At 39.6% G+C, this 26,872-nt stretch overlaps 2 protein-coding genes across 3 annotated transcripts in view; one reads left to right on the top strand and one right to left on the bottom strand.

The window, feature by feature from the left end:
• Positions 1-19,016, top strand: part of scg3 (secretogranin III) — a 62,236-nt gene extending 43,220 nt beyond the window's left edge. For both annotated transcript variants that reach the window (XM_063065986.1, XM_063065985.1), the window contains exons 9-12: positions 1,721-1,804; positions 1,915-2,028; positions 12,680-12,763; positions 14,404-19,016. In XM_063065986.1, coding sequence (XP_062922056.1) covers positions 1,721-1,804; positions 1,915-2,028; positions 12,680-12,763; positions 14,404-14,522 — 401 coding nt within the window. In that variant the 3' untranslated portion in view covers positions 14,523-19,016. The remainder of the gene's footprint in view (positions 1-1,720; positions 1,805-1,914; positions 2,029-12,679; positions 12,764-14,403) is intronic.
• A 1,438-nt stretch (positions 19,017-20,454) lies between these two features.
• Positions 20,455-26,872, bottom strand: part of lysmd2 (LysM, putative peptidoglycan-binding, domain containing 2) — a 64,321-nt gene continuing 57,903 nt past the window's right edge. The window contains exon 3 of the mRNA XM_063065983.1: positions 20,455-25,025. Within this exon, the coding sequence (XP_062922053.1) occupies positions 24,962-25,025 (64 nt within the window). The 3' untranslated portion in view covers positions 20,455-24,961. The remainder of the gene's footprint in view (positions 25,026-26,872) is intronic.

Raw genomic sequence — 26,872 nt, 5'->3', positions numbered from 1 at the left:
CATTTTGTGGCAGTGACATTTACACCAGCAATTTCTAAATGTAGTTAGTTTACTCATAAGATTAACCTTAAACTGAAATGTGAGGCTTGAAAATGACTTTGAAATACTATCCTTCATCATAGTCAATTAGCCTCCAGCTCTCACAAATTTGTAAAACATGAGTTAAAATTAAATTTAATTTTTGTACCCTTGTTAGATAAAGTAAAAGGGATATGAATTCTTTTAACTTAGAGCAGGGTACTAGAAACCTCAACATGATGACAGATAATATGTTAGAGCAGGGGGCTGGACTGTTATTTGAGATAGATGGTGTAGGAGTTGTTCCTCCTTCGGAAGTGGAATTGGAGAGGGTTCAGAGGAGGTTCACAAGAATAACCCTTGGAATGACAAGGTCAACATATGAGGAGTTTTTGATGGCTCTGGGCCTGTACTAGCTGGAGCTTAGAAGAATGAAGGGAAATCTCATTGAAATCTATCAAATATTGAAAGGTCTAGATGGAGTGTATGTGGAGAGAATGTTTCAAATAGTGAGGAGTCTAGGATCGAAGGGTGCAGCCTTAGAATGCAAAAATGACCCTTTAGAACAGAGATAGGGAGAAACTTTTTCAGCTAGAGGGTGGTGAATTTGTGAAATTCATTGCCACAGATGGTAGTGGAGGCCAAGTCATTAGGTATATTTAAGACCATTGTCCGTAAGGCAAAGGAGCAGATTTAGGCTATATGGCCCATTGAATCTGCTCCGTCATTCCATCAAGGCTGATTTAGTACTCCTTTCAACCCCATTCTCCTGCCTTCTCCCCACAATCTTTGATGCCTTACTAATCAAGATCTGTCAACTTCTGCTCTAAATATACTCAAAGACTTGGCCTCCACAGCTATCTGTGGCAATGAATTCCACAGATTCAACACCCTCTGGCTAATGAAATTCCTCCTCATCTCTGTTCGAAAGAGATGTCCCTCTGTTTTGAGACTGTGCCCTATGGTCCTAGACTCCCCCACTAAAGGAAACATCCAAAGCAGAGGTTGATAGATTCTTGATTAATAAGGACATCAAAGACAGAGAAGGCAGGAGAATAGGATTGAGAGTGATAATAAATCAGCCATGACGGAATGGCGGAGAGATTCAAATTGCGGTGAAGCCTAATCCTGTATTTTTTGGTCTTATGGAAGTGAACATTTGTAGGGGAAAAGGACCCCAATGTAATTTGTTGTCTGGAAAAATGTGTGTGCTACATTGTCAGGATAACTGGAGCTGAAACATTAACAAAGTCTGCATCTTGGACCCTCGAGTATTAATCAGGAGCCTGGAATCTCCATTTGCATCAGCCTGGTATATCAATCTGGAAGCTTATGGTGCAGTTACTGTAAAGCCGGGCCATTTATTCCCGAAGATCTGGGAAAGGCATCAAGATGGCATTAACATCATGCAACTCTAAATGAAAAGATGCAGATTATGAGTTGGTAACAAGGCAACTACAAAACTTGAATGTGATCCAGAATCAATTTTTCATGTTTCACTGGGATTACATAAAAGGATCTATTTTTAGACAAGGGTGGAAGAAAAAGAAACTGAAAATATTTTAAAAGGTCTCATCTTTGTCTAACATTCAAACCAGACCATTCATCCCAAATTGGTTAAGTTTGCACCCGGTTATATTGTTTTGAATAAGATATGGATGATTTGGTATTTAAGGCCAAACTCACTCTCCCTTTTCTGCAGAGAATTTGGATGCCATGATTGCCGTCCAGACGAAGAGCAAGCTGGGTAAAGTCAAACCTTACGCCACAAACAAGGGAGCAGCAGGTAAGTCTGGAATCTAGATTTAAACCTATTTTTGTACGATAGTTAAAAGTATTTCTTCAAGGATTGCTTACTGTCCAAACATTCTTTAGTTACTTCTTTGCTTACCACAGATGTCAGAGATGACTTGGACAGCACGAAGAGCTACTTTGTAAAGCAGGACAAAGAGAATGCAAATTCTGAAGACTCCACAAAAGAGGAAATGGATCAATCAGAAAACTCGAAAGGTACGCAGTTCACGGTTACTTGTTTCAACAAGGTCTGTCATTCTATACATCGTGACTGAACCTGCCCAAATGATTGATTTCTCTTGTCATGTCTATTGAAGAGGCAGATGGAGAATGGTTGCATTGGAGATTGCAAGCACCAATAGGCTGGAATACATTTTGTCATCTTGTTAAGTCACTGATGTACTACACACACAAGATTGACTATAAGATGTATCATGATCAAGATCCTTTTACGTCACCCTGGTATAACATAAAATCACATTTAAATTTAGTACTGTGGAATTACCAACTCTTCACCTTTATCTCCTTCATTTGAGAAAATGAACGGAATTCTCCATGCTAAACAACGGGTTGAATATGAAAATACCAAGGCTGACAGAATAATAAACTGAATGATTTTTTGGGGATCTCACCTGTACTGCTAGATAGCATACAACAATGCACAGACAATTTCATGAGAAAGGACTCCTTTCTCATCAGATTATCTTATTTTTTGAATAACCCTCTATCAACATTTTTCAATAATTCAGAGCTACAAGTCAATGTCAGTAATTCTCTGCACTACTGGGTATTGTGTTCTGATCTATTGCATTCAATCTTCGAACCATAAGCTCAAACAAAGGATAGATCTTTTAATGCACAGGCGATACTAGACTTCAGAGACAGCTTTGTGTGGGAGATGGCTGCAAGTGACTCTAAAATTAAAAGTAAACTAATGCTTAGTCCTCTTGATCAGCAGGTCCTGGGTTAGTCAGAGGCCTGATATCTGAGAGTCCAGGCCAGGGGCTGGGCTTTAGATGCCTGAAAGTCTGAGAGTCTGGTGCCAATGGTAGGGAGGTGGCTTGCACTGGGATTGGCAGCCTGTCTGTGTTTGTGTATGTGTGGGTGTGGGTGTGCCGGGAAAGGGCTTGTTCTGTTGAGCTTTTGTTCTTCCTGCTACTTGTGCTGTTCTGCTGAACACTGTGGGCGTGCTAACGTTGGCTCCGGAATCTGTGCCAACACTTGCAGGCGTGCCCCCAGCACTTGCAGGCGTGCCCCCAGCTCTTCCTCACACATGTTGGCTGTTAACGCAAATGACACATTTCACTGTACGTCTCGATGTACGTGTGATAAGTAAATCTGAATCTGACTCTGAATCCTATTGCACCTTCAAAGCGACACCCTGAGTATTGCTGAGAGTCGGAGCGGGAGTGCGGAGGAAGACATTTTTGAAATTTTCGGTTTTTTTCCTCCAACGGCGTTCAGAGAGGCGGGACTGCGCAGGCGTGTGACGTCGGGCAGTGCAGCACGGCAGATTTAAAAGGAACAGAGCCTCATACAGCGGGCAGTGGAGTTTGCGGGCAGCAGAGTGAGCCGGGAGCAGAGTGAAGACTTAAGGGCTTCGGCTCAACGGGCTTAGGCAGAAACGGGCGAGGCGAGGAAGGTTTGGTATTCATTTTCTGTTGTTATTTGAGGAGAGGGGCAGTGTGAGTGTGAGGGCAGTTTGTTGTTCTCGGTGTCAGATGTGGGAGGCCCTGGAGTCTCCAAGCCTCCCGGACGTCTACATCTGCGCCAAGTGCATCAAGATGCAGCTCCTAAGGGACCGCGTTACGGAACTGGAGCTGCAGCTCGATGACCTTCGTCTGGTCAGGGAGAGTGAGGAGTTGATAGAGAGGAGTTACAGGCAAGTGGTCACACCGGGGCCACGGGAGGCAGACAAGTGGGTCACGGTTAGGAGGGGGAAGGGGAAGAGTCAGGTAATAGAGAGTACCCCGGTGGCTGTGCCCCTTAACAATAGGTACTCCTATTTGCATACTGTTGGGGGGGGACAGCTTACCCGGGGGAAGCGACAGTGGCCGTGCCTCCAGCACAGAGTCCAGCCCTGTAGCTCAGAAGGGTAGGGAAAGGAAGAGGAGAGCAGTTGTGATAGGGGACTCGATAGTAAGGGGGTCAGATGGGTGATTCTGTGGACGCAGTCCAGAGACCCAGATGGTAGTTTGCCTCCCTGGTGCCAGGGTCCGGGATATTTCTGATCGTGTTCAAGATATCCTGAAGTGGGAGGGTGAGGAGCCAGAGGTCGTGGTACATATAGGTACTAATGACATAGGTAGAAAAAGGGAAGAGGTCCTGAAAGGAGAATATAGGGAGCTAGGAAGGGAGTTGAGAAAAAGGACTGCAAAGGTAGTAATCTCGGGATTACTGCCTGTGCCACACGACAGTGAGAGTAGGAATGCGATGAGGTGGAGGATAAATGCGTGGCTGAGGGATTGGAGCAGGAGGCAGGGATTCAAGTTTTTGGATCATTGGGACCTCTTTTGGCGCAGGCGTGACCTGTACAAAAAGGACAGGTTACACTTGAATCCTAGGGGGACCAATATCCTGGCAGGGAGATTAGCGAGGGCTACTGAGGTGACTTTAAACTAGAATGGTTGGGGGTTGGGAATCAAATTAAAGAGGCTAGGCGAGAGGAGGTTAGTTCACAACAGGGGGATGGGAACCAGTGCAGAGAGACAGAGGGGTGTAAAGTGAGGGTAGAAGCAAAAAGTAGTAAGGAGAAAAGTAAAAGTGGCAGGCCGACAAATCCAGGGCAAGCATTAAAAAGGGCCACTTTTCAACATAATTGTATAAGGGCTAAGAGAGTTGTAAGAGAGCGCCTGAAGGCTTTGTGTGTCAATGCAAGGAGCATTCGTAACAAGGTGGATGAATTGAAAGTGCAGATTGTTATTAATGATTATGATATAGTTGGGATCACAGAGACATGGCTCCAGGGTGACCAAGGATGGGAGCTCAACATTCAGGGATATTCAATATTCAGGAGGGATAGACATGAAGGAAGGGGAGGTGGGGTGGCGTTGCTGGTTAAAGATGAGATTAACACAATAGAAAGGAAGGACATAAGCCGGGAAGATGTGGAATCGATATGGGTAGAGCTGCATAACACTAAGGGGCAGAAAACGCTGGTGGGAGTTGTATACAGGCCACATAACGGTAGTAGTGAGGTCGGAGATGGTATTAAACAGGAAATTAGAAATGTGTGCAATAAAGGAACAGCAGTTATAATGGGTGACTTCAATCTACATGTAGATTGGGTGAACCAAATTGGTAAAGGTGCTGAGGAAGAGGATTTCTTGGAATGTATGCGGGATGGTTTTTTGAACCAACATGTTGAGGAACCAACTAGAGAGCAGGCTATTCTAGACTGGGTTTTGAGCAATGAGGAAGGGTTAATTAGCAATCTTGTCGTGAGAGGCCCCTTAGGTAAGAGTGACCATAATATGGTGGAATTCTTCATTAAGATGGAGAGTGACATAGTTAATTCAGAAACAAGGGTTCTGAACATAAAGAGGGGTAACTTTGAAGGTATGAGACGTGAATTAGCTAAGATAGACTGGCAAATGACACTTAAAGGATTGACGGTGGATATGCAATGGCAAGCATTTAAAGATTGCATGGATGAACTACAATAATTGTTCATCCCAGTTTGGCAAAAGAATAAATCAAGGAAGGTAGTGCACCCGTGGCTGACAAGAGAAATTAGGGATAGTATCAATTCCAAAGAAGAAGCATACAAATTAGCCAGAGAAAGTGGCTCACCTGAGGACTGGGAGAAATTCAGAGTTCAGCAGAGGAGGACAAAGGGCTTAATTAGGAAGGGGAAAAAAGATTATGAGAGAAAACTGGCAGGGAACATAAAAACTGACTGTAAAAGCTTTTATAGATATGTAAAAAGGAAAAGACTGGTAAAGACAAATGTAGGTCCCCTACAGACAGAAACAGGTGAATTGATTATGGGGAGCAAGGACATGGCGGACCAATTGAATAATTACTTTGGTTCTGTCTTCATTAAAGAGGACATAAATAATCTTCCAGAAATAGTAGGGGACAAAGGGTCCAGTGAGATGGAGGAACTGAGCGAAATACATGTTAGTAGGGAAGTGGTGTCAGGTAAATTGAAGGGATTAAAGGCAGATAAATCCCCAGGGCCAGATGGTCTGCATCCCAGAGTGCTTAAGAAATAGCCCAAGAAATAGTGGATGCATTAGTGATAATTTTTCAAAACTCGTTAGATTCTGGACTAGTTCCTGAGGATTGGAGGGTGGCTAATGTAACTCCACTTTTTAAAAAGGGAGGGAGAGAGAAACCGGGGAATTATAGACCGGTTAGCCTAACGTCGGTGGTGGGGAAACTGCTGGAGTCAGTTATCAAAGATGTGATAACAGCACATTTGGAAAGCGGTGAAATCATCGGACAAAGTCAGCATGGATTTGTGAAAGGAAAATCATGTCTGACGAATCTCATAGAATTTTTTGAGGATGTAACTAGTAGAGTGGATAGGGGAGAACCAGTGGATGTGGTATATTTGGATTTTCAAAAGGCTTTTGACAAGGTCCCACACAGGAGATTAGTGTGCAAACTTAAAGCACACGGTATTGGGGGTAAGGTATTGATGTGGATAGAGAATTGGTTAGCAGACAGGAAGCGAAGAGTGGGAATAAACGGGACCTTTTCAGAATGGCAGGCAGTGACTAGTGGGGTACCGCAAGGCTCAGTGCTGGGACCCCAGTTGTTTACAATATATATTAATGACTTGGATGAGGGAATTAAATGCAGCATCTCCAAGTTTGCGGATGACACGAAGCTGGGCGGCAGTGTTAGCTGTGAGGAGGATGCTAAGAGGATGCAGGGTGACTTGGATAGGTTGGGTGAGTGGGCAAATTCATGGCAGATGCAATTTAATGTGGATAAATGTGAAGTTATCCACTTTGGTGGCAAAAATAGGAAAACAGATTATTATCTGAATGGTAGCCGATTAGGAAAAGGGGAGGTGCAACGAGACCTGGGTGTCATTATACACCAGTCATTGAAAGTGGGCATGCAGGTACAGCAGGCGGTGAAAAAGGCGAATGGTATGCTGGCATTTATAGCGAGAGGATTCGAGGACAGGAGCAGGGAGGTACTACTGCAGTTGTACAAGGCCTTGGTGAGACCACACCTGGAGTATTGTGTGCAGTTTTGGTCCCCTAATCTGAGGAAAGACATCCTTGCCATAGAGGGAGTACAAAGATGGTTCACCAGATTGATTCCTGGGATGGCAGGACTTTCATATGAAGAAAGACTGTATGAACTAGGCTTGTACTTGTTGGAATTTAGAAGATTGAGGGGGGATCTGATTGAAACGTATAAGATCCTAAAGGGATTGGACAGGCTAGATGCAGGAAGGTTGTTCCCGATGTTGGGGAAGTCCAGAACAAGGGGTCACAGTTTGAGGATAAAGGGGAAACCTTTTAGGACCCAGATAAGGAAAAACTTCTTCACACAGAGAGGGGTGAATCTGTGGAATTCTCTGCCACAGGAAACAGTTGAGGCCAGTTCATTGGCTATATTTAAGAGGGAGTTAGATATGGCCCTTGTGGCTACGGGGATCAGGGGGTATGGAGGGAAGGCTGGTGCAGGGTTCTGAGTTGGATGATCAGCCATGATCATAATAAATGGCGGTGCAGGCTCGAAGGGCCGAATGGCCTACTCCTGCACCTATTTTCTATTTTCTATGTTTCTATGTTTCTCTGGGTAATCAGAAGTTACACTCATTCTAAAGCCGAGTAAGGGCTACTCTGTTGAAAAATAAGTCAGGGGACAAAAGTAGTAGCAAAGCAGAGCACAGTCGTGGTGTCGAGAAAGTCTGCAGATGCGGGAGATCTAAACGACACACACAAAATGCTGCAGGAGCTCAGCAGGCCAGGCAGCATCTATGGAGAAAGAGTAAACAGTCAATTTTGGGCTGAGACCCTTCATCAGGTCCTGATAAAGTGTTTCAGCCCAAAACATCGACTGTTTACCCATTTTCCTAAGTTGCTGCCTGGCCTGCTGAGTTCCTCCAGCATTTTGTGTGTGTTGCACAGTCATAGTGTGTTTTATTTGCTTTCCTGAACAGAGTTTAGGTAATGATATAAGTACTCTGTGACATAATGGACAACCACCACTACCAATGACTGTCTTACTATAGTGCATGGAATGAGTGATCACGTTCTGATTATGATGTCCAACTGGAAAGCAAAATTCAGTTGTGAATAGTAAACAGCTTTATTCTCACTGAGAATGCAGAGGATTTTAAGAGTAGTAACTTACAAATCTTGTTTGTAATGTGAACAAAGTCACCAGGTGGACACTGAAGCCGATAGACACACAAGTGTTTTATTCAACAAAATGAGACACTCTCAGAGGAAGAGGACTGTTTGACCCAATATTACATGGCATTTTGTATGTTACAGATCAAAGGCAGCAGCAGGACAATTCTACAGCTACAATGTATCTACTGTACAATGTGTCCTTACAGTTTTCACACACCTCCTTCTTTGCACCCACACTCCAGACACCCAAAATTAATGTTAATCAGCATTGTCTGGTTTGCAGTCAACTCCAGTCTAGAGTTTCAGGAAACTATTGTCCAGGACTGCATTTTAAATTTAATCTACAATCCATGTTCAGGTCTAAAGATTGGTTGTAGTTAATATTTGCTATATATCTTAACTTGAGAATATGCCCTAACAGCAAATACAAGTGAAATTTACTATGCCTATCCTGTAACATATTTAGAAATAATAATAGTGAATTGGGAATTAGAATAGGGAATTGTTTGCTACATACCCTATTCTGATTCTCATTTAGCTGTGTACATCGGAATATGAAAACATAATGAAGAGAAAGAGTCCCATGACAAGATATGTAATATAATATATTATACTCCTCTGAGTTCTATCAGTCTGTGACTCATCAAAAAATTCAACTGCATTAACAGTTTTCAATGTATTACAGGCAAGTGTAAAGCCAGTTTCAGCAATGGATATTTAAAAAAAAGAGCTGGAGTAACTTCACTGGATTGTAAATTATAGTGATAAAATTTGGAAACTACTTTTTCTTCATTAATGTTGATTTCACTCCTTATGTAATAGAATTCTCTTTAACAGGAAGTACGCGAGGAAGGATAAATATTCTGGAGGAATGGTGAATTACTTAAGAACAAATGGTTAACTGAATGATACAGTTCGTAATGGGACAGGTTGTAAACCAACTGGCAAAGGAACTGGTGTGTTGGGTCACAGCTTCAGCACAGTTGTGATGATATCTTTAAAAAACATCTTGTGGTTGGTTTGCTGAATGGTGTCAGATGGCAGAATCTCCAAGAATTCAGATTCAGGTTTATTTATTTATACATTGAAACATACAGTGAAAGTGCATCATTTGGATTATCAACCAACACAACCTATGGTGTCGCCCCAAGAATTAAGATGCATTGTATAGTAGTTACTCACTGAACAGAAGATCCAGATTAAGTAATGGTTTACACAAGTTTGTGAACAAAGCCATTAGTAACTCCACTACAGAGTTTGTATGGACCCATGTGATTGAGAACTTGAAAGAGTTGATGGCATAAGCTAAAACAAATTATCATACCTACCTTGAGCCCAGATGGAAGGTCTTGACCGGAAAAGTCAATTGTTTACAGATGCTGACTGATCTGCCCGGCATGTACAGTCTCCAATGTGCCATAGCTTTTGACTCACAGGAGGCAGTTCATTTGATTGGAATGAGCAGAAAATCAATATAACTGTTGTGATTTAATTGTGAGGCATAGATGAAAAAAAATGATTGTTCAATGCTTTTTAACCTCTGCATTCATTTTGTATATCAGAAGGCTGAAATAAAATCAAAATTTGCTATTAGCACACAGACCAGTCAGCATATGAATTACTGTAAGGAAGTCTCTCTCCCCAAAGCCAACTTAGTCTTTTTGTAAATATTGTCATCGACACACAGCATAGAAGCAGGCCCTTCTAAATGTTTATAACTAAGATATATTTCTAGCACTTTTTCCATTTCAATTTTTCCATTTAACATCATTACAATCTGTCACAAAATTGTTCTCTAAAAGCTCATTTGACCTTTTATCGATGTAATTCTGTAATAATTCATTATTCAAGATAGTCCTTATATTTGTTTTCCAGCACATGCAGTTAATAAAGATGGACATTGCACACATTCTGTAATGAGGACATTCACTTCTAAAAACAACATTTCTTGAGAAATAATAATTCCCTGAGCAGTCATCACTATAAATAGGAGTGAACTTTCTCTAGACATTTGTATGAGGTTGGGTTTTTTTGTAATGGTCATCATTACATGAACTGGAGAACAAAATGTTCTTTTTGGGTCTTGCTTGGCATTCTGCTTCTGGCTGACCGCAGTAATCCCTGTTAGATGCACTCCATCCAACCTCCTGAGGTGCTTACCATCTGCTTCCAGGAGAGAAGCAGTTCTACTACAGCGGCTAGAAGATCATAAGAAAATATGCACAGATTTTAAATTCTCATCAGGGACACCACTGCCACTAATGCAAGAAGCTGGAATTGACAGTTGTAAATTCTCGCATTATTAAAAAGTAGAGTTGCATTGCTACATTTTTCATGAACTGTTTCATTATGTACCTGAAATCTATTAAAACATTGGTATTTGTACATATTTACTCTCACATCAAAACAGAAAATATGGGAAATACAATCAAACAGCTGCTGAAAGAAAAAAATACAAATTTTGATAAATAAGTTTATTTATCCCTCAATTCTGTTCTATCAAGACTGCCAGTAATAACTTGGTTGGCATGGACAATTTGGGCTGGATGGCATAATTCTATGACTCTAATAAACCTGCATTTGAATAGCACCTAGTGCATCCAAGGTATAATAAAGTATTGCACCATTTTTCATATGTTTGTTATGGAAGCAAATGCACAAGTCATTTTGATCACAGTGTCCTGCAAGCAGTGAACAAGATTATCTGTTAAATTATATCAATCATATAAATCAAAGTATATATGACACTCTTGCATTTATTCAAATACTTCTGTATGATTTTTACATCTACCTGGATTGGCAAATGGGCATCAACTGATTGCCTAATCGAAAAGCATCTTAAAAATACCAAAATATCTAAATATCAATCTGCATGATCTCAAATCTGCTAATGTACAGGTTCTAAAATGGATCTTGAATCCCCAACCTTCAGAAATGTGGTAACTGTGTTACCATTGATTTAAGCAAACAAATAAAATCTGGTAACCTTGTACTATTTGAATAATGATGAATGGAATTGTCTATCATCTAGAAACTGACTAAAGTTGTATTGGGATCAAACATAACCCCACATAAAAGTAATTGAAATTATTAAAATGTACATCCATTTTCTCTCTCACCCCAATCCTGCCTTCTCCCCATATCTCTTCACGCTAGACTAATTAAGAATCAACCTCTGCCTTAAATATACCCAATGACCTGGCTTCCACAGCCACCTGTGGCAACAAATTCCACAGATTCACCACTCTCTGGCTAAACAAATTCCTCCTCATTGCCATTCTAAAAGGACACCCCTCTATTCCGAGATCGAGTCCTCTGGTCTTAGACTCCCTCACCGTAGGAAGCGTCCTCTCCACATCCACTCTACTGAGGCCTTTCAAAATTCAATAGCTTTCAATGACGTCTCATTCTTCTGAATTCCAATGAGTACAGGCTCAGAGTCATCAAATGCTTCTCATATGATAAGCCTTTCATTAGCTTATGATACTTCTGTAGCATCAGATGATAGTTAGTCCCCACAATCAAATGTTTATTCATAAATGAAGATCCTGATCAAAGCACCATTAGGAGCAAAGGGATAGCACTGTTGAATAATGAAATGAACAATAAAGAATTCTGCATACCTCTGCAGAGTTCTGAGGTACATAGCTCACAGAATAAAATATTTTCCAAATCAAACGTGTTCAGAAGGAAGGTTGTTTACATAGATTGGATCTGTTTTGAACCAAATATAGATTTGACACACAAGGGTCTGTCCTTTATCACTTGGAATGCACGAAGGGCAGTGAGTCAGCGGATGAGCAACTCAGGTTAGTGCCTATTCCAACATAAATGGCCATTTATAATGCATACCACCAGGGGATGACGCCAGACTAGGGATAAACTGGTATTTGCCATTTTCTGTTCGCTATCCAGTTTATCAGCAACATCTAATAAAACTGTTAATTATTTATAGTTTCAGGATAACACGTTATGATTCCAATTATTCCCTCTGAAAGTGCATGGTTATGTGTTTGCAAGCTGGTCCCAATGTTTGAGAGTATTCCTGAAAAGCTGCATCAAAGAAAGCATTGCAGTAATGTTGAAAACACTGAAATGAATCTTGCCATACCCACTTCTATTTTACTACCTGAGCCTCATCGCTCAGTGCAGTAACCTAAGCAGAGCAGATTGGTGGTGGAATAGATGCAGAAATACACTCAGTGGATATTTTATGAGGTACAGGAACGTACCTAATAAAGAGCCCACAGGAGTGGAACCCAATACGGTTTCTGCTGCTGTAAGCACCCTGTATGCATTGAGTTGCTGCCACATGATTGGCTGATTAGATATTTTCATTAACAAAGGGGTACCTAATAAAGTGGCTACTAGGCAGAGTGGCCACTCTATCGTTTACATTATTTGCACTTGACGATGTAATATTTGCTTTATCTGACTTGGGTCAAATGATTTACGAGTACAAACATTTAATGCAGGTTCCTGTCTGTTTAAACACTGGTAATGACAAATGCTCATGAAACTACTTCCCTTTTGATCAACAGGTTTTGACAAAACAGAGTCTTACCTTTCAGCAATCAGAAAGAACATTGAGTGGCTGAAGAAACACAAGCAGGAGAATGGGGAAGGTAAATTTAAAAGTATTTGGATCAACATTTGCATTCAGCAGAGGAAGGAATAAACTTTAAACTTCTGTTTAAAAACAATTTGTAGAACAATGAAATGTTTAATTACACCCTATAGAGTAAGTTGTCTAAAGTAGAAGTGCAGTAATATTTTAAGTCTATTCATCAAACATTAAAATTTCTCTCATAGGAGCTATCTTTCTAAGTATTTTCAGTATTTTATGGTTGATTTCATATTTCCACACCTGCAAAATTTTACATTTGGCAATGAGATGATATGGTTAAGGGCAACATTGCAAATCAAATTACTTTTGAAGATCCCTTCATGAGAAGAACTCCATTATTTAGTTTAAGTTATGGATATACTGAATCAGAACCCCTTTTGTACGTTGCTTGCTGCACCTCATTAGTTAATTGGCAATTCTTAATAAACTCTGAACCATCAAAGCATCATACTTATCTCTGGGCATTATGTGTTATAGTGCCTCCATTAAACTTCATACTCATTAATGAATCAAGCCATTCAACAAGAGAAATCCAAAGAAATACACTCCCTCCCTTCCCTCTAAGAAATTTGTAACCATATTCCCAATGTCTTCTTTGTATTGCTTCCCTTAAAAATGTCATACTGTTATTTTCTGACTGCAAGAGGCTTCTAAACCATTTCTTAAACCATCAGTTCAGACATTTCATTTTGTTTATATCCCTGCCAAAATATCAATAGTACAGCTATTAAAACAAGCATTTACTAATTGGCAGTGCTTAAACCCAACTGTTATGAATAAGGTCAACTCTACCCTCTTGGTGGTTAGATCTAGGTGCTACCGCTCAGTAAACATGGGTCGTCCCTGTTTCCTCAGCACCGTTCTTCCTTCATCTCAAGCATTGAATGATCTCAGTGTTTATAAGATACACTGTGTACCTCCTGCACCCAATAAAGTGACCACTGAGTGTATGCTCGTGATCTTCTGCTGATCCACTTCAAGGTTCAATGTGTTGTGCATTCAGAGGTGCTCTTCTCCATACCACTGTTGTGGCATGTGATTATTTGAGTGACTGTCATTGTCCTGTCAGTCTGCAGCAGTCTGAGACTGCTCTCAGGAAATCAGCAGCTTCTGAGATATTCAAACCACCCTTTTCTGGCATCAACAATCATTCCACAGTCAAAGTCACCCAGGTCACATTTCTTCCCCATTCTGATGCTTGGTCTGAACAGCAGCTGAACCTCTTGACCACATCAGCATGCTTTTATGCATTGAGTTAAGTTAGAGTCTGTCCCGAGCCTTTTAGGCTCATCAGGCTGGTGCTTACAGTTTCCGTGGCGTGAAGCGACTGAGAGTGCGAGACTCCCACCCCACCCCCCCAGATAGGACACCAGTCTATCGCAAGGTTAACCCCTAGCGTTTTGCAGGCACCCATTTTCAGCTGGGTGGACTGGACCAGTGTGTGGTTAAGCGCCTTGCTCAAGGACACAACACGCTGCCTCGGCTGAGGCTCGAACTCACAACCTTCAGATCGCTAGTCCAACACCTTAACCACCTGGCCACGTGCCACACTGCCACAATTGGCTGATTGGTTAATTGTATTAATAAGCAGGTGTACAGGTGTCACCACTGAGTGTATTTCTCTATATTTTACTACAGGGTATGACCTTCAGAAGCTACGTGACATCATTGATCGGCAAGTTGACAACTATGTACAGAAAGGAATCCTGGAGGAAGGAGAAGGGGATGTTATCAAGAGGATTTATAATAGCCTGTGAAATCCTCCAGTGCAAAGGGGAAGCGATCTTTTACCTTCAGTGATGGCCAGCATTATAAGTTCACTCAAATATAGTTTGTATTAGATTCTTTAATAAGCTTTATTTTTTTTCTTGGCTATTCTGTAGTGGCAAGCAGATTCCAAACTGGAAACGGGGACAAACTGGGCTGAAAGAAATAGCAGACAGGGTAGGGGTGGGAGTTGATCCCACATTCCTTGTGAAAGTCACAAATAAGAGAAAATCTGCAGATGTTGGAAATCCAAGCTACACGCACAACATGCTGGAGGGTCTCAGCAGGCCAGGCAACATCTGTGGAAAAGAGTAACCAGTCGACTGGAGAAAAAAAAGATTCTAAGTCAGTTTCAGAGAAACTAATCCTCAAACTGCTCATCTTTTTTTTTCAGCCCTGATGAAGGGTTTCGGCCCAAAACATCGACTGTTTACTCTTTTCCATAGATGCTGCCCGGCCTGCTGAGTTCCTCTAGCACTTTGAGTGTGTTCCTTGTGGAGATGCCATGCTGTCCAGCAGAGAAAAGGCAAATGGCCCTCCTTCAATGCTGCCCTTGGCTGAAAGCACAGTTTTAGCTTCACCACAGCCAATCTAGTTTCCCCTGATTCTGAAAAGAAACTGCTAGGGCTATTGCATGTGGTAAAGCTTTCAAATCCTAGTATCCATCTTTAAAATGAGTTATTATACCCACCAATTGTAAAGTCCATCATCTCTGGTGCACCTGACCACTTGCTTCTTGGAAGATTTGTGACATAAATGCAAGGCCTGCACTCACAGGAAATGATCTGCTTTTCCTTTCAAGTTAAAATTTATCTCTGAGCTCTACGTCCCCTCTTGCAGTGAAAATTCCCTGATTCATTTTCAAATTAGACCTTGAAGTCTTCTCTTTTGCAAGAGTGGTGCTAAATTAATAAAGGATTGGAAGAGTTTCCTAAAAGTTTGTTTGGATGTAAATGGCTTGAAATGGTGTTTTTCCCCATGTAGATCGACTTGTATCAGACAATTTGATGGGTGTTTTTAAATTTCAAAACGAACACTGACTTCTCCTGCCCAGAGTGGTTTCAGTAAAATTACAAAGGTCATTCAAATGGAAAATATCTCACCTCATTCTGACCTTCCAAGCTGATTCTTAAAGTATTGTGTTTGCATCACAAATGACATTTATTGTGACTTCAGAGAATGGGGTGGGGAAAATGTGATAAATTCATTCAGCTGAATGTATTACATATGGAATCTTGGATCCTTTGTAAATGATTCCTGCTCGTGGTTGTCAGTAAATACAAGAAGTATTTGCTTAAGTGTAAATATATGTCTAATTTTCAAACTGGTGTAAAAAAGGCTACAATTAAATGGTTTGAGTTTTCTTTACAAACTTAATTTGTCCTGGAACAAGAGTGAAACTGATTGTCTCCACCATTCCATAAATCTAGGGAAAAAAGGGTATTCTGAATCAGTAATACATCAGATAGATTTTCATAATTGTCACTAATATCACAATTACTTAACGATACAAAAATGTTAATGGTAGCAATTCTTCAGAGAATGTTGGATAAAGACAAACTTATCTTGCTCCAGGTTCCTGCTTTTTGAAGATTTAAAGGCTGGAGGTTATATGAAATAAATCTAATAAACATCAATCCAATGCTAAATTAACATAAATTCTTGTAGTAAAAGTCAAGTCTAAATGACAGATGTATTCTGTGGTTATGGAATGATGTTGGGAAATAGATGATATATCTAAAAACATGCCTTGAGTTTCTGCCATTAATTCACTGCTTGGAAGAGGGAAGTTTCTTTGCAATGAATTGTATTATACTTGACCAACGTCTTATAGTTTAGTGTCAGTCCCCACCTGCAAAACAGTCATGATTTTGAAAAGTAATGCTCTTCACTTTCTCGAGATGTTAAATAGAATTTGAGAGCAAACTGAATACATTCTCAACATCATGCTTTCTTATCGAGAAATTGAAAACAGAATCATGTACACAACTATTAGTTAAAGCATATTTGGTAATTTAAAACTTAGGATCTTAGTTTCAGTGTGCAATAATCATGAAATAGAAATTTGAAAAACTTTATTACGCAAGCTGTAAATAATAGTATTTCAAATCACAATGCATTAACTTTGTAATGGTGGCTTCAGACTAGAGCATGAAGTATTATTTCTCCCATGATAGAATTAATGGCTTACAATGGAGTGAGCAATGACTTGTTGGAAAAAGTATTAGATATTGTTCATATTCTGATTGGAAATTCCAAAATCAGCAGCTTTTTATACCCCACAACAGAAAGGCAAAAAAAAAACTCAAGCAGAGATAGAAATTTGCTGAGAAACATTTGGTTACTGATCTTGACTTAAAAAGGAAAAAATAGGAAGAAACAATTACTACCATTGGTTGAACACCATTGGTATAGTGAATTGCCACATGGAATTTCAGAAAATTGTTATGAAACTGAATTTTATACCAAGCAATGAAATATTAGGACATATTAGAATTATTTGAGAGCATGTCAAAGAAGGAAAGAGGGACGGAATTTTTGAGGGTTTTCCAGAACTTTGTGACTTAACAGCTAAAAGTACAGTCAACGCCAATAGTGGAACAACTAAAATTAGGGATACACAAGAGATTAGAAGTGGAGGTACAAAGATCCTGGCAAATTGAATGAGGGGAGCACTTGGGAATGAAGTGGGCATGGAGGGATCTGGAACCGAAAATGAGTTTTAATATTGAGAGGATGCCAGATGGGTCAACAAGCCAACGGATGATGGATGAACAGGAATTAGTGTTAAAGTACAAGCAGCAGAGTTTTGAATGAGGTCAAAGTGTAGAATATGGAACATTTTTCTGGAAATCAATGACTCAGCTAAAAGCTTTACAGTGAGCTGAAACATAGACAATCGGGCAACATTAAGAGGAAGCTGCCAGACTCATTGATGGAGTGGATGCAATCAGAAGTCTATTTGATTTCCAAGTGAAGCACCAATTTTATAAATGGTCTGGTTCAACCTCAGACAGTTGTGAAGGAAAAGGATGGAGTTAGTGGCAAGGGAGAACAGTTTGTGGCAGGAGGGGAAATGGTTTGTCTTCTCAAGATATTATTGGAAAATCATTTCTAATGATCTATTTCTGCATGTTCATCGGGAAAACTGAGATGAACAGGGAACATTGGAAAAACTGACAGTGCAAGAGTTGCAGGTTCAAGGTAAATTTATCCAAGTACAAATATACCACCATATACAACCCTGATTCGTTTTCTTGCTGGCAGACACAGCAAATTCAAGAAACACTGTAGAATCAATGAAATATGAAAAGGTGATGGTAGAGTTGGGTATTCTCAACGTATACGTGAAGCCAAAGAGCTTTGGGATGTTGAGAATAAGGAGGGAACATCAACGTGAAAATTAGCCAAAGATCAAGGACAGATCCTGAGGAAACTTTACCTAGTAGGGAGAGACAGAATAGATAAAAATGTAGTTGACCTAAATAGAGGAGAAATGCTAAAGGGAAATGGTTATCAAAGGCTGCAGACAGTTTGTGAATAAGGACAGATAGATTACCTTGCCATTTTTTTTTTAAATGTTGCTATACTTAAAAGTCATTGTATTCAGGTTTCTTTTCGGACGGTGACTTAAATGATAAGCATTTGCCCCAGAGTCTACATTAGCGCTTGTAAATTCCATTTTCCCAGTTATTTCCCTGCGTCCTATTCTATCTCACATGACCATCAATTTTATTTTGTTTCTAATGCCCACTTACACTAGAGGCAATTTACAGCAGCCAGATAACCTATCAACCACACTTGTGTGGCAAATGGGAGGAAATCAGATCACCAAAGGGAACGCCATGCAATAACAAAGAGAGAACGTGCTGAGTGCATACAGACAGCCCCGGAGATTGGGATGATATTTTGGACATAGTGTTGTGAGGAAACAGCTCTATTTGCCGCACCACTGTGCCAACTAATAATCTCAATGTTATATGGAGGGCTAGTTTTGCGTGGTTTGGGTAAATCAAACAGTTCACAGCTGAACTAGTTTGCTACATTGCTTTCTCAAAGTCAGATTCTCAAGTGAAGACAGTACCATTCCTGGCATTAGACCTGCAGCAAAATCGTCAGTTTTTGAAAGCTGGGTATGCACATTCAGCTAGATTATCGTTTAGCCCTTACCAAACTGATTTCTATCATGGACAATTACTTCTACGTTTGGATTCATCATTGTATTTGTAAATTGAGAAGTGTTCAATTCTGACCCATCAACATTCTAACAAATTAAAATTACATGCACTGAGATCTCCTTTATAGGGCACACGGGATTTTCTTGTGTACTGTATCTTTGATATTGACACAATATGGATCCTCGCCATTCACAGCCACAATGAAGATGTTTGGGCTAGACCCACTGATCACCTGATGTGCCTGTGATGTCCAGCAAGTTAGTTTTCCACTGCTGTCATACATGTACTTGCTTGTATGATAATAAACTGGACTTTGAAAACATCTGAAACTGGTGAATTTAATCAGCTATTCCAGTCTTCTATCTCATTTCAAGCACTAAGCTAAGACTTTTCTGCTCTCCTCATTCCTGGTCTTTCAGATTTCACTTCACTCTCTTAATTTCACTTTCTCCTTTTGTTATTCACCAGACTCAACCATCCTGTTACAGCACCACCACCCCCAGTTGTGACATTCAATCTGTGAGTCACCCATTCGTCAATCACCTTCCCTTTTGATCTCCTCAGTGACACCTTACTTACATAGTCATAGTCATACTTTATTTTTCCCGTGGGAAACTGATTTTCATTACAGTTGCACCATAAATAGTTAAATAGTAATAATGTAAATTATGCCAGGAAATAAGTCCAGGACCAGCCTATTGGCTCAGGGTGTCTGACCCTCCAAGGGAGGAGTTGTAAAGTTTGATGGCCACAGGCAGGAATGACTTCCTATGACGCTCTGTGCTGCATCTCCGTGGAATGAGTCTCTGGCTGAATGTACTCCTGTGCCCACCCAGTACATTACGTAGTGGATGGGAGACATTGACCAAGATGGCATGCAACTTAGACAACATCCTCTTTTCAGACACCACCGTCAGAGAGTCCAGTTCCATCCCCACAACATCACTGGCCTTCCGAATGAGTTTGTTGATTCTGTTGGTGTCTGCTACCCTCAGCCTGCTGCCCCAGCACACAACAACAAACAGCACTGGCCACCACAGACTTGTAGAACATCCTCAGCATCGTCCGGCAGATGTTAAAGGACCTCAGTCTCCCAAACTTCCTCTGCAACTTGTTTTATTTCTTAACTTTTCCCGGTTTCGATGGAAAGCAATTGAGCTGAAATGGTTCCTTTCTCTGTTTCTTTTGCCATAGATGTGCCACACTGAGCATGTGCAATCTTTTTTATATTTCAAATTTCCAACATTTGAAGTATTTTGCTTTTGTTTAAGCCTGGTGGCTATACTGCTGTGAGCAACTGAGACTGATTTTTTCCCCACACAAGTTGCTATACAACAATCCTACACTCACTGCTCTTTTTCCTTGATAAATTATCTCAGTTCTATTTGGAAAAGTTGTTGCAGTTTGTATTAGAAGTTTTGTTCATTTACAATAGACAATTCTGTGAGTAAATTGGCATCTAGCGTGCAATTATTTGCTGAGAGTTCAGTGAAACAACTTGCCCTGCAGCCAGTGCATGAATGACAACGCTGTCAGGCAGAAACCTTGCGTGTAATATAGCCAATGGTATCCCATCAAAGAGAGAACTGCTCACAAATGTGGTTCACATTTCTTAAAAATTAAATATACATTTTTGCAATCATCATACAGATTGAATGTTTTTGTAGGTACACATTATATATAAAGACTGAATAAATAGTAAACAGGAAAGAAAGAATAAATACAAGAAACACATAAATTCAGGTTGAAATTGTAACAAAAACTATTTATTGCAGATTTTCAAATGAAATAGTAACCAGAGGAACAAGTCCTCATTATCAATACATCAGTTAAAAAAATATCTAAGGCCACAACATACACACCCACACAAACAATTCATGCATTAAATGTTTACTGCATTAGTTATCCCATTTGGGTCTTCAACATGAAGCTGCAGACCTCTGATGTACACAATCACCATCTGTAGCAATATTCTTTCTAACAGTATTTACCCAATATTGGTCCTGAAGCAAAATAATCTTGGTATAATGTAGGAATGTCAATAGAAAGCAAAAATATATAATTTAATCTAATTTTAAAAGACAGCATTTTCACACAACTCACAGGAAGAAGCAGATTTGTCCACCTTCTCTGAAGTACATAGGTGGGATAACTATTACAGTACTTAGTGCTGTTTTGCAACAATGAATTTGAAATGCACATTTTATCAGTTCCATCCACTTCCACTCCAGTCTATGTGATTTTTTTTTCCTGAAAATCAAAACCAAATCTAAAGACTATAGGTGAACAAATGCACATAAAATATTACTATCATAAGTGATCCAAACCATGCCAAGTAATCCAAACAGTAACAATGGGGTAAACTTACAATGCAAGTTATAGATAGATCAAAATTAAGGACAATAAAAATTAAGTAGTTTCTATAATGATTTGTCAGCTTGCAATTTCAGCCTAACAACTGGGTGGAAAGTCGGAAATCTCTATCTGATTACTATTTGGCCATCTAACAATGGTAGAAAAGAGGAAGAACTGAATAACTATGTCAACTAAGAGGTCCTACTTGAAGGACATTTTCATCTGCGCTAAATATCTGATAAAAAAAAGTTCATAACCATCCTGCATTCTTTAATGAAAAGTGATTTGCTTTTTTATCAACAAGCTCCTCAGCCAGAGTTTAGTCAACAGGAATTGATATTTTAGTTAAAAGCCACAGAAATACATTATTAGATAATAGTATTGATTAAAATAATACTGATGAGAAGCAATTATGAACAGCAAGAGATGCTGCCCAGCACTTGATTGACCATAAATGTTCTTTATTCTTCCTCTGAGGTTTAGACCATACATTTCAAACCTGATTTGAATAACTTCCTTTTTTTAAAATTTAAAAAATGAAAAGATTCTCACCACTTGAAAATACATAGCCCAAAAGAAGGATTTTGACATATATTTATATGAAAATCATAGAAAACTACTTAACAGCAATAAAAAGAGTTGAAATGAAACGCATTAATCTGGAAGAAAAGTCAATGTTCACCTGAAAAATTATCTTATATTCAATATATGCTTAACATACTTTGCTGTTTTTGATAAATGGCCCATCTGAAATAATAAAATAATACCTTGCTTCTTCAGATAACAATGCAGGTGTGTATTTCTAGTATTATATAATCTGATATCTAGCAATTATGGGTTATTTCAGTAATCTTGATGGCTACTAATTCACTTCATATCTATTTGTTATATTTAATGTTGCTTAAAAACGCAATTGCCTTCACATTATAAAGCAAAGAAGTTAGATGGATATGGTTCAGTTAAATATTTGCAAGGTGAGCTTCCGTGCTTTAAGCTCATACAACATCTGTAATCTTTCTATGTTAATACCCGAAATGTTATCAAAACATCAATACATTCATGTATGGAGAAAAACAGGATAAATTGTCAGTTCTTTCAGTATGCCAATGTTCGCCTGAATGAATGCATTTAAGATAGTTCTTTGTTCGTACTGAGTAATAAAGATTCCCTCCACAGACTCAGCAGCAGCCAAAACTCAAGATGAAGATCCAAGAGCACTGTGTTTCTCCATTTTCTTGCAACATTTTGAGGTACTCATTTTACAAGATGTTGTGGTACTAGATTTTAGTAAATGCTGTAACGATGCATTTGGTAATTTGAAGTTCAGAAGCAGACAGAATAAATCCTGAGAAGCAATACTTCTTTTTGTTTGAAGTGACATTTTCTTATGAAATTATGAAGTTTACCTGGGATGGGAAGGTTGGGGCAAACCCATGATTTGGAAAATCTGTCAATGATTGCTTTCATAGTTCTTTTGTTACAATTAATTATTTTGGTGCAGGTCTATCAGGGATCCTATTTCAATGTGAAAGACCACTTTCCAAAGCAAAGGTGGAAAGTTTGGAAGCGATTGTACCTACAGCATCCACAATGCACACTGTGGATCTTCTTCCATTGTCTCCATCATCAGTCCATTTATAACAATTCATGTCAGCTTTTACGAAGTTCCATGGTGGGGAGTTTGCATTGCCTTAAAGAATAGTTTACAGCAGCTGATTGTTCACATGAAGTTATATACTAACCATTAACCCATCTACCTGAGTAAACAGTGCTTTAACATAATTGATGCTGCTCTCTCAATATAGATTTAAATCAATTCTTTATAAATCTGGTACATTTCTTTCATTTGGTTCATTGTTAATAGGTTCTGTGTTCAACCAATACTCACAGCAGGGTGCTCTCCATTGCAAGTACATTCACAAAACAGATTCTGTGGTTCAATTCCAACAGTTCAGTTGTTGCCCCACTAATAAGAAGCATCCTCCTTGATGGTCCTGAGCAAATTACCTGGTAAACCAAACACTAACCAAGTGCACATGGGAGGTGAATAAGACAAATGGAAATGAGATCAATCAAAGAAAAATAAACAGGAATAAAAGCTAATTTGATGGAGCTCTTAAATCTGCTAACAAAAAGGCCAAACTAGATGATTTATATAATTGTAACAATGAATAATCCCTCACAAATTTTCATTAGAAATCCTATCTGAATGGGCATTTGGCATAATGTTCTCCATGGAAAGAAAACACTCAACCTGTGTGGTGTAATTAGATACTGAGCAGATAGCTCAAATGACAGAGTCCATGTGCGCTTGAATTATTTAACAGATCTTTGCAACTTCATTAAAATGTAAAAAAAAGTATCTTATTAGGCTCCTCAGTTCCAGTTTAGTAGGTGCACAATTAGTCTTATTTAAAAAGTAAAATACCTTCTCTCGGAAGAGTCGGAAGGAGCTGGCTAGCTGAAAATATCGCATATAACTTAGTGTGTACTGACAAACTGCATTCCCCTAGGTAATGCTTTAGCCAGCTTTGGCAATTTTAAAACCATAAAGATGGGAAGGGGGATAAAGTCTCCTCTCATCTCCCTTATCTAAATGGAGAAAAGCTCCACAATCGAATCAGCAAATCACTTTTTAAAAGAAAGTAAATGTGCACGTCCAGAGACAGAAACCCACACACAGCACATGGTGTTCAGCTATTACAGAGCAGGAGGCCAGGCCTCAAAGGGAGAGCAGTGGTCAGTCAGCGACGGTTGAAACTCAGAATTAGAAAAGGGAGTGACAGAAAAGGGCAGCCTTGCTCACTAGAATAGCGTAATGCTGGCGCTAACTGGCAACGAGAAAATATGCCACTCTCACAACTGCAGTGATCATCTGTATCCAGTAGCTCAACATTACCTTTACATCAAGTTGCGCAGTCCCAACTAGCCAATTCAAGAGTCAGCCCTTCCTCCCCACTCCAACACTGAAGGCAACTTGGTTCTGAAGTTTGGAGAATCCGCCTGTGCACTGCCCATGTGTTAAATAAAATGGCTGCATGTGAGAACACCTGCAGTTGTTCCCCTTTAAAAGCAAATGGTTAAATTTGACTTAAGTTTGGTTTTCATACCCGCACATTTGAGTTTAACTTTATAAAAGTGAGATGATTCCAATTCTTTTTTAAAAAGAAAAGTTTGTGACTAATTCACTATCTTTATCACTGAAAGTCTTATTGTTTTTGGTTTCAATTTGAAGATTACAAACAAATATGTTCTTCAACCCACTCTACTAAAGTCTACTCCCAAACTCATCAGTAATCAAACAGAACTGCCAAATAATGATCTAAAGTGAGATCTTTCCCTCTCAGTTCAATCTAATTTTGCAAAAAAAAGTTGAGGTCCAATAACTGGTTCAGATTTCATTATTTTGACTGAACTTAATTTTGGAGCAATTATGTTTACCTCTGCCCCAGATCGATATGTGTGCCGGACAGTAGGAAAAAGCACAGCACCCCACACATGCAAGACTGACAGTGAGATTACAGGTTTGAAATCAGGTAGTTTACACCCAATTTCAGACCAATAAGACAAGCATTTCCTGTGAACTAGCTATGCAACAAATAAGCACGCACCGCAAATCAGCAGAAAATTTGCTGTGGTATTACAAAACAGCGAGTCGAGATGGCATAAGGAAACAAACGTAGTAGTAGCTCACACTTCACACCAAAGATGCGCAAGGTACTATGCTGCCAATCGTTTCTCGTACTTGTGCCCTGGCACGCTGAAGTATACAGTGAAACCGCTTAGATTTAAAGCAAAAACAAAACCCAGAATCCACATGATGTCGCTCAGTCTTATCCATTCATAACTGGAAAAACAATCTTCCGGCATCCTGCAAGTTTGGATTCCATGACGATTTAATGAAGGCTCTGGTAGGAAGATGCTGCATAGGGGTTATCTTTGTGTCCAGGTTCACCAGCTCTGTGGGAAGTAAAAAAATTTGATCATTGCTTTGCAGAAGTTAAGATTCTTTAAGAAGTATATGCACTTTTAAAAACAGTACATTTTTAGAAGCGGAACTCTTAAAAGAAAGCATGTTAAAATGATTCATTCCTCATCATCTACCCTTGTTAACCAATGGATATCTTGTTAAATGCAGGCAAACACAAGGAGCCTGGTTGTAAACAGCTCAAACTATACAATAAATGAATGACCAGATCTTTCGATTCTCACATAGATTGTTTGATGAAGGAATATCAGTCAGTTTATGAGTAAATTCCTGGAATGCTCCCATGCAGTCTCATCCATTATCTGACTAGGCATCTCCCCAAAAGAAAATGCACTGCTGGCTACATTGCATTCACTCAGCTGAACTAATGCATGAAAGCCTGCTGTTAATCTGCAAGATGTAATCGGTTGGGTCAAAGAAAAGTGATTCATACTACCAACCAAGGATTTATGTCACGTGCCTTTCTATTTTTAGGGCAGCATAATATAAGTAGAATGCACAGGGAAATGCTTGTTTTCCCTGCCCATCCCCTGAGCTCCAAATCATGACGATGTCACATGGGAGCAAATAAGCAAAGGGGTGTGTGTGTGTGTGTGTGTGTGTGTGTGTATTTGCATGTATGAATGCCTGTGCACTTGTACAAGTGGGGGACGTGGACACAAAGAATAGCGTACCAACATTTCCACAGTCAATTCTTATACTCGTAAGTTGGCAAAAACATAAAATAGAAGATCCTCCATGCCACGTAAATATTCATGCAATAATGATGAATTACTCAAAATGGTTATCACACTTCAGAATTTGAATTTGCTGTAGATAATGTTTACGCTTTTGAGTTGTGGTTTTAAAAGTAAGAAGGAAATGGAACACAAGACTGGGAAGGTGAAGTGTCAATGAAATTAAGGAGAGAATAAAAAGACTTGAAAGAAAATGCTTTAAGCAGGCCTTTGAAGTAGGAAGTCTCAGTGTAGTTGTTTTTGGGAAAGGGTGGGGTAAAAAGGGAGGGATAAGAGTTGTCAGAGTATGTTTCTAAAAACAGCAGTGTGAACACGGAGTGAGTTATCACTGTAGAAAACCATCACTCAGATTAAATTTAATAAGCTTCTCTTTCAGCTCAGATGATGCAAGTTCATTAAAATGAACAGTTCAATATCACATCAACATGGTCACTCACCCTGACGTGTCACTGTCACTGATACCAATGAATAAAGCTCTTCCTATAACTCAGGTTCTGGAGACCCAGCAACATTCTTATAAATCTCCTTTGTACTCTTTCCAGTTTCATGTCATCCTTGGTATGTTAGGGGAACCAAAACTGCACACAATACTCCAAGTGCAACCTCAATGTCTTGTACAACTGCAACACAATGTCCTACCTCAACTAGCTTTTTTCACTACCCTGTCTGCCTGTGATGGTGCTTTCAGGGAAAGCCTCTCCTTGCATGAAGGCACCATTCACCTACTATCCCTATTCTTGTCGCCAATACTCTTCTACCATAACACATTCTCTCTTGTTAAGCAGTACCCTGATTTTAAGCAACACATACAACATTCTGGAAGTCAGGCAGCATCTATAAAGGAGAATAAACAGTTGACATTTCGTGCGAGACTCTTCAGCAATCATGTTTATTCCCCACCATAGATGCTGACTTCCTCCAGCATTGCCTGAGTGTTGCTCAAGATCTTAAGCATCTGCAGAATCTCGTGTTTACCTTGACTTTAAGTTTCTCATCCTAGTTTTCAATCTAATCACACAAAAAAGGGATGCTAGAGGATGGGGCCAGGATAACCACTAGGCTACCGGGATGGTTAGCACAAC

The sequence above is a fragment of the Mobula hypostoma genome, chromosome 13 (genome assembly GCF_963921235.1).
Source record: "Mobula hypostoma chromosome 13, sMobHyp1.1, whole genome shotgun sequence".
NCBI lineage: Eukaryota > Metazoa > Chordata > Chondrichthyes > Myliobatiformes > Myliobatidae > Mobula > Mobula hypostoma.
This window is presented reverse-complemented; position numbering and strand designations above follow the sequence as displayed.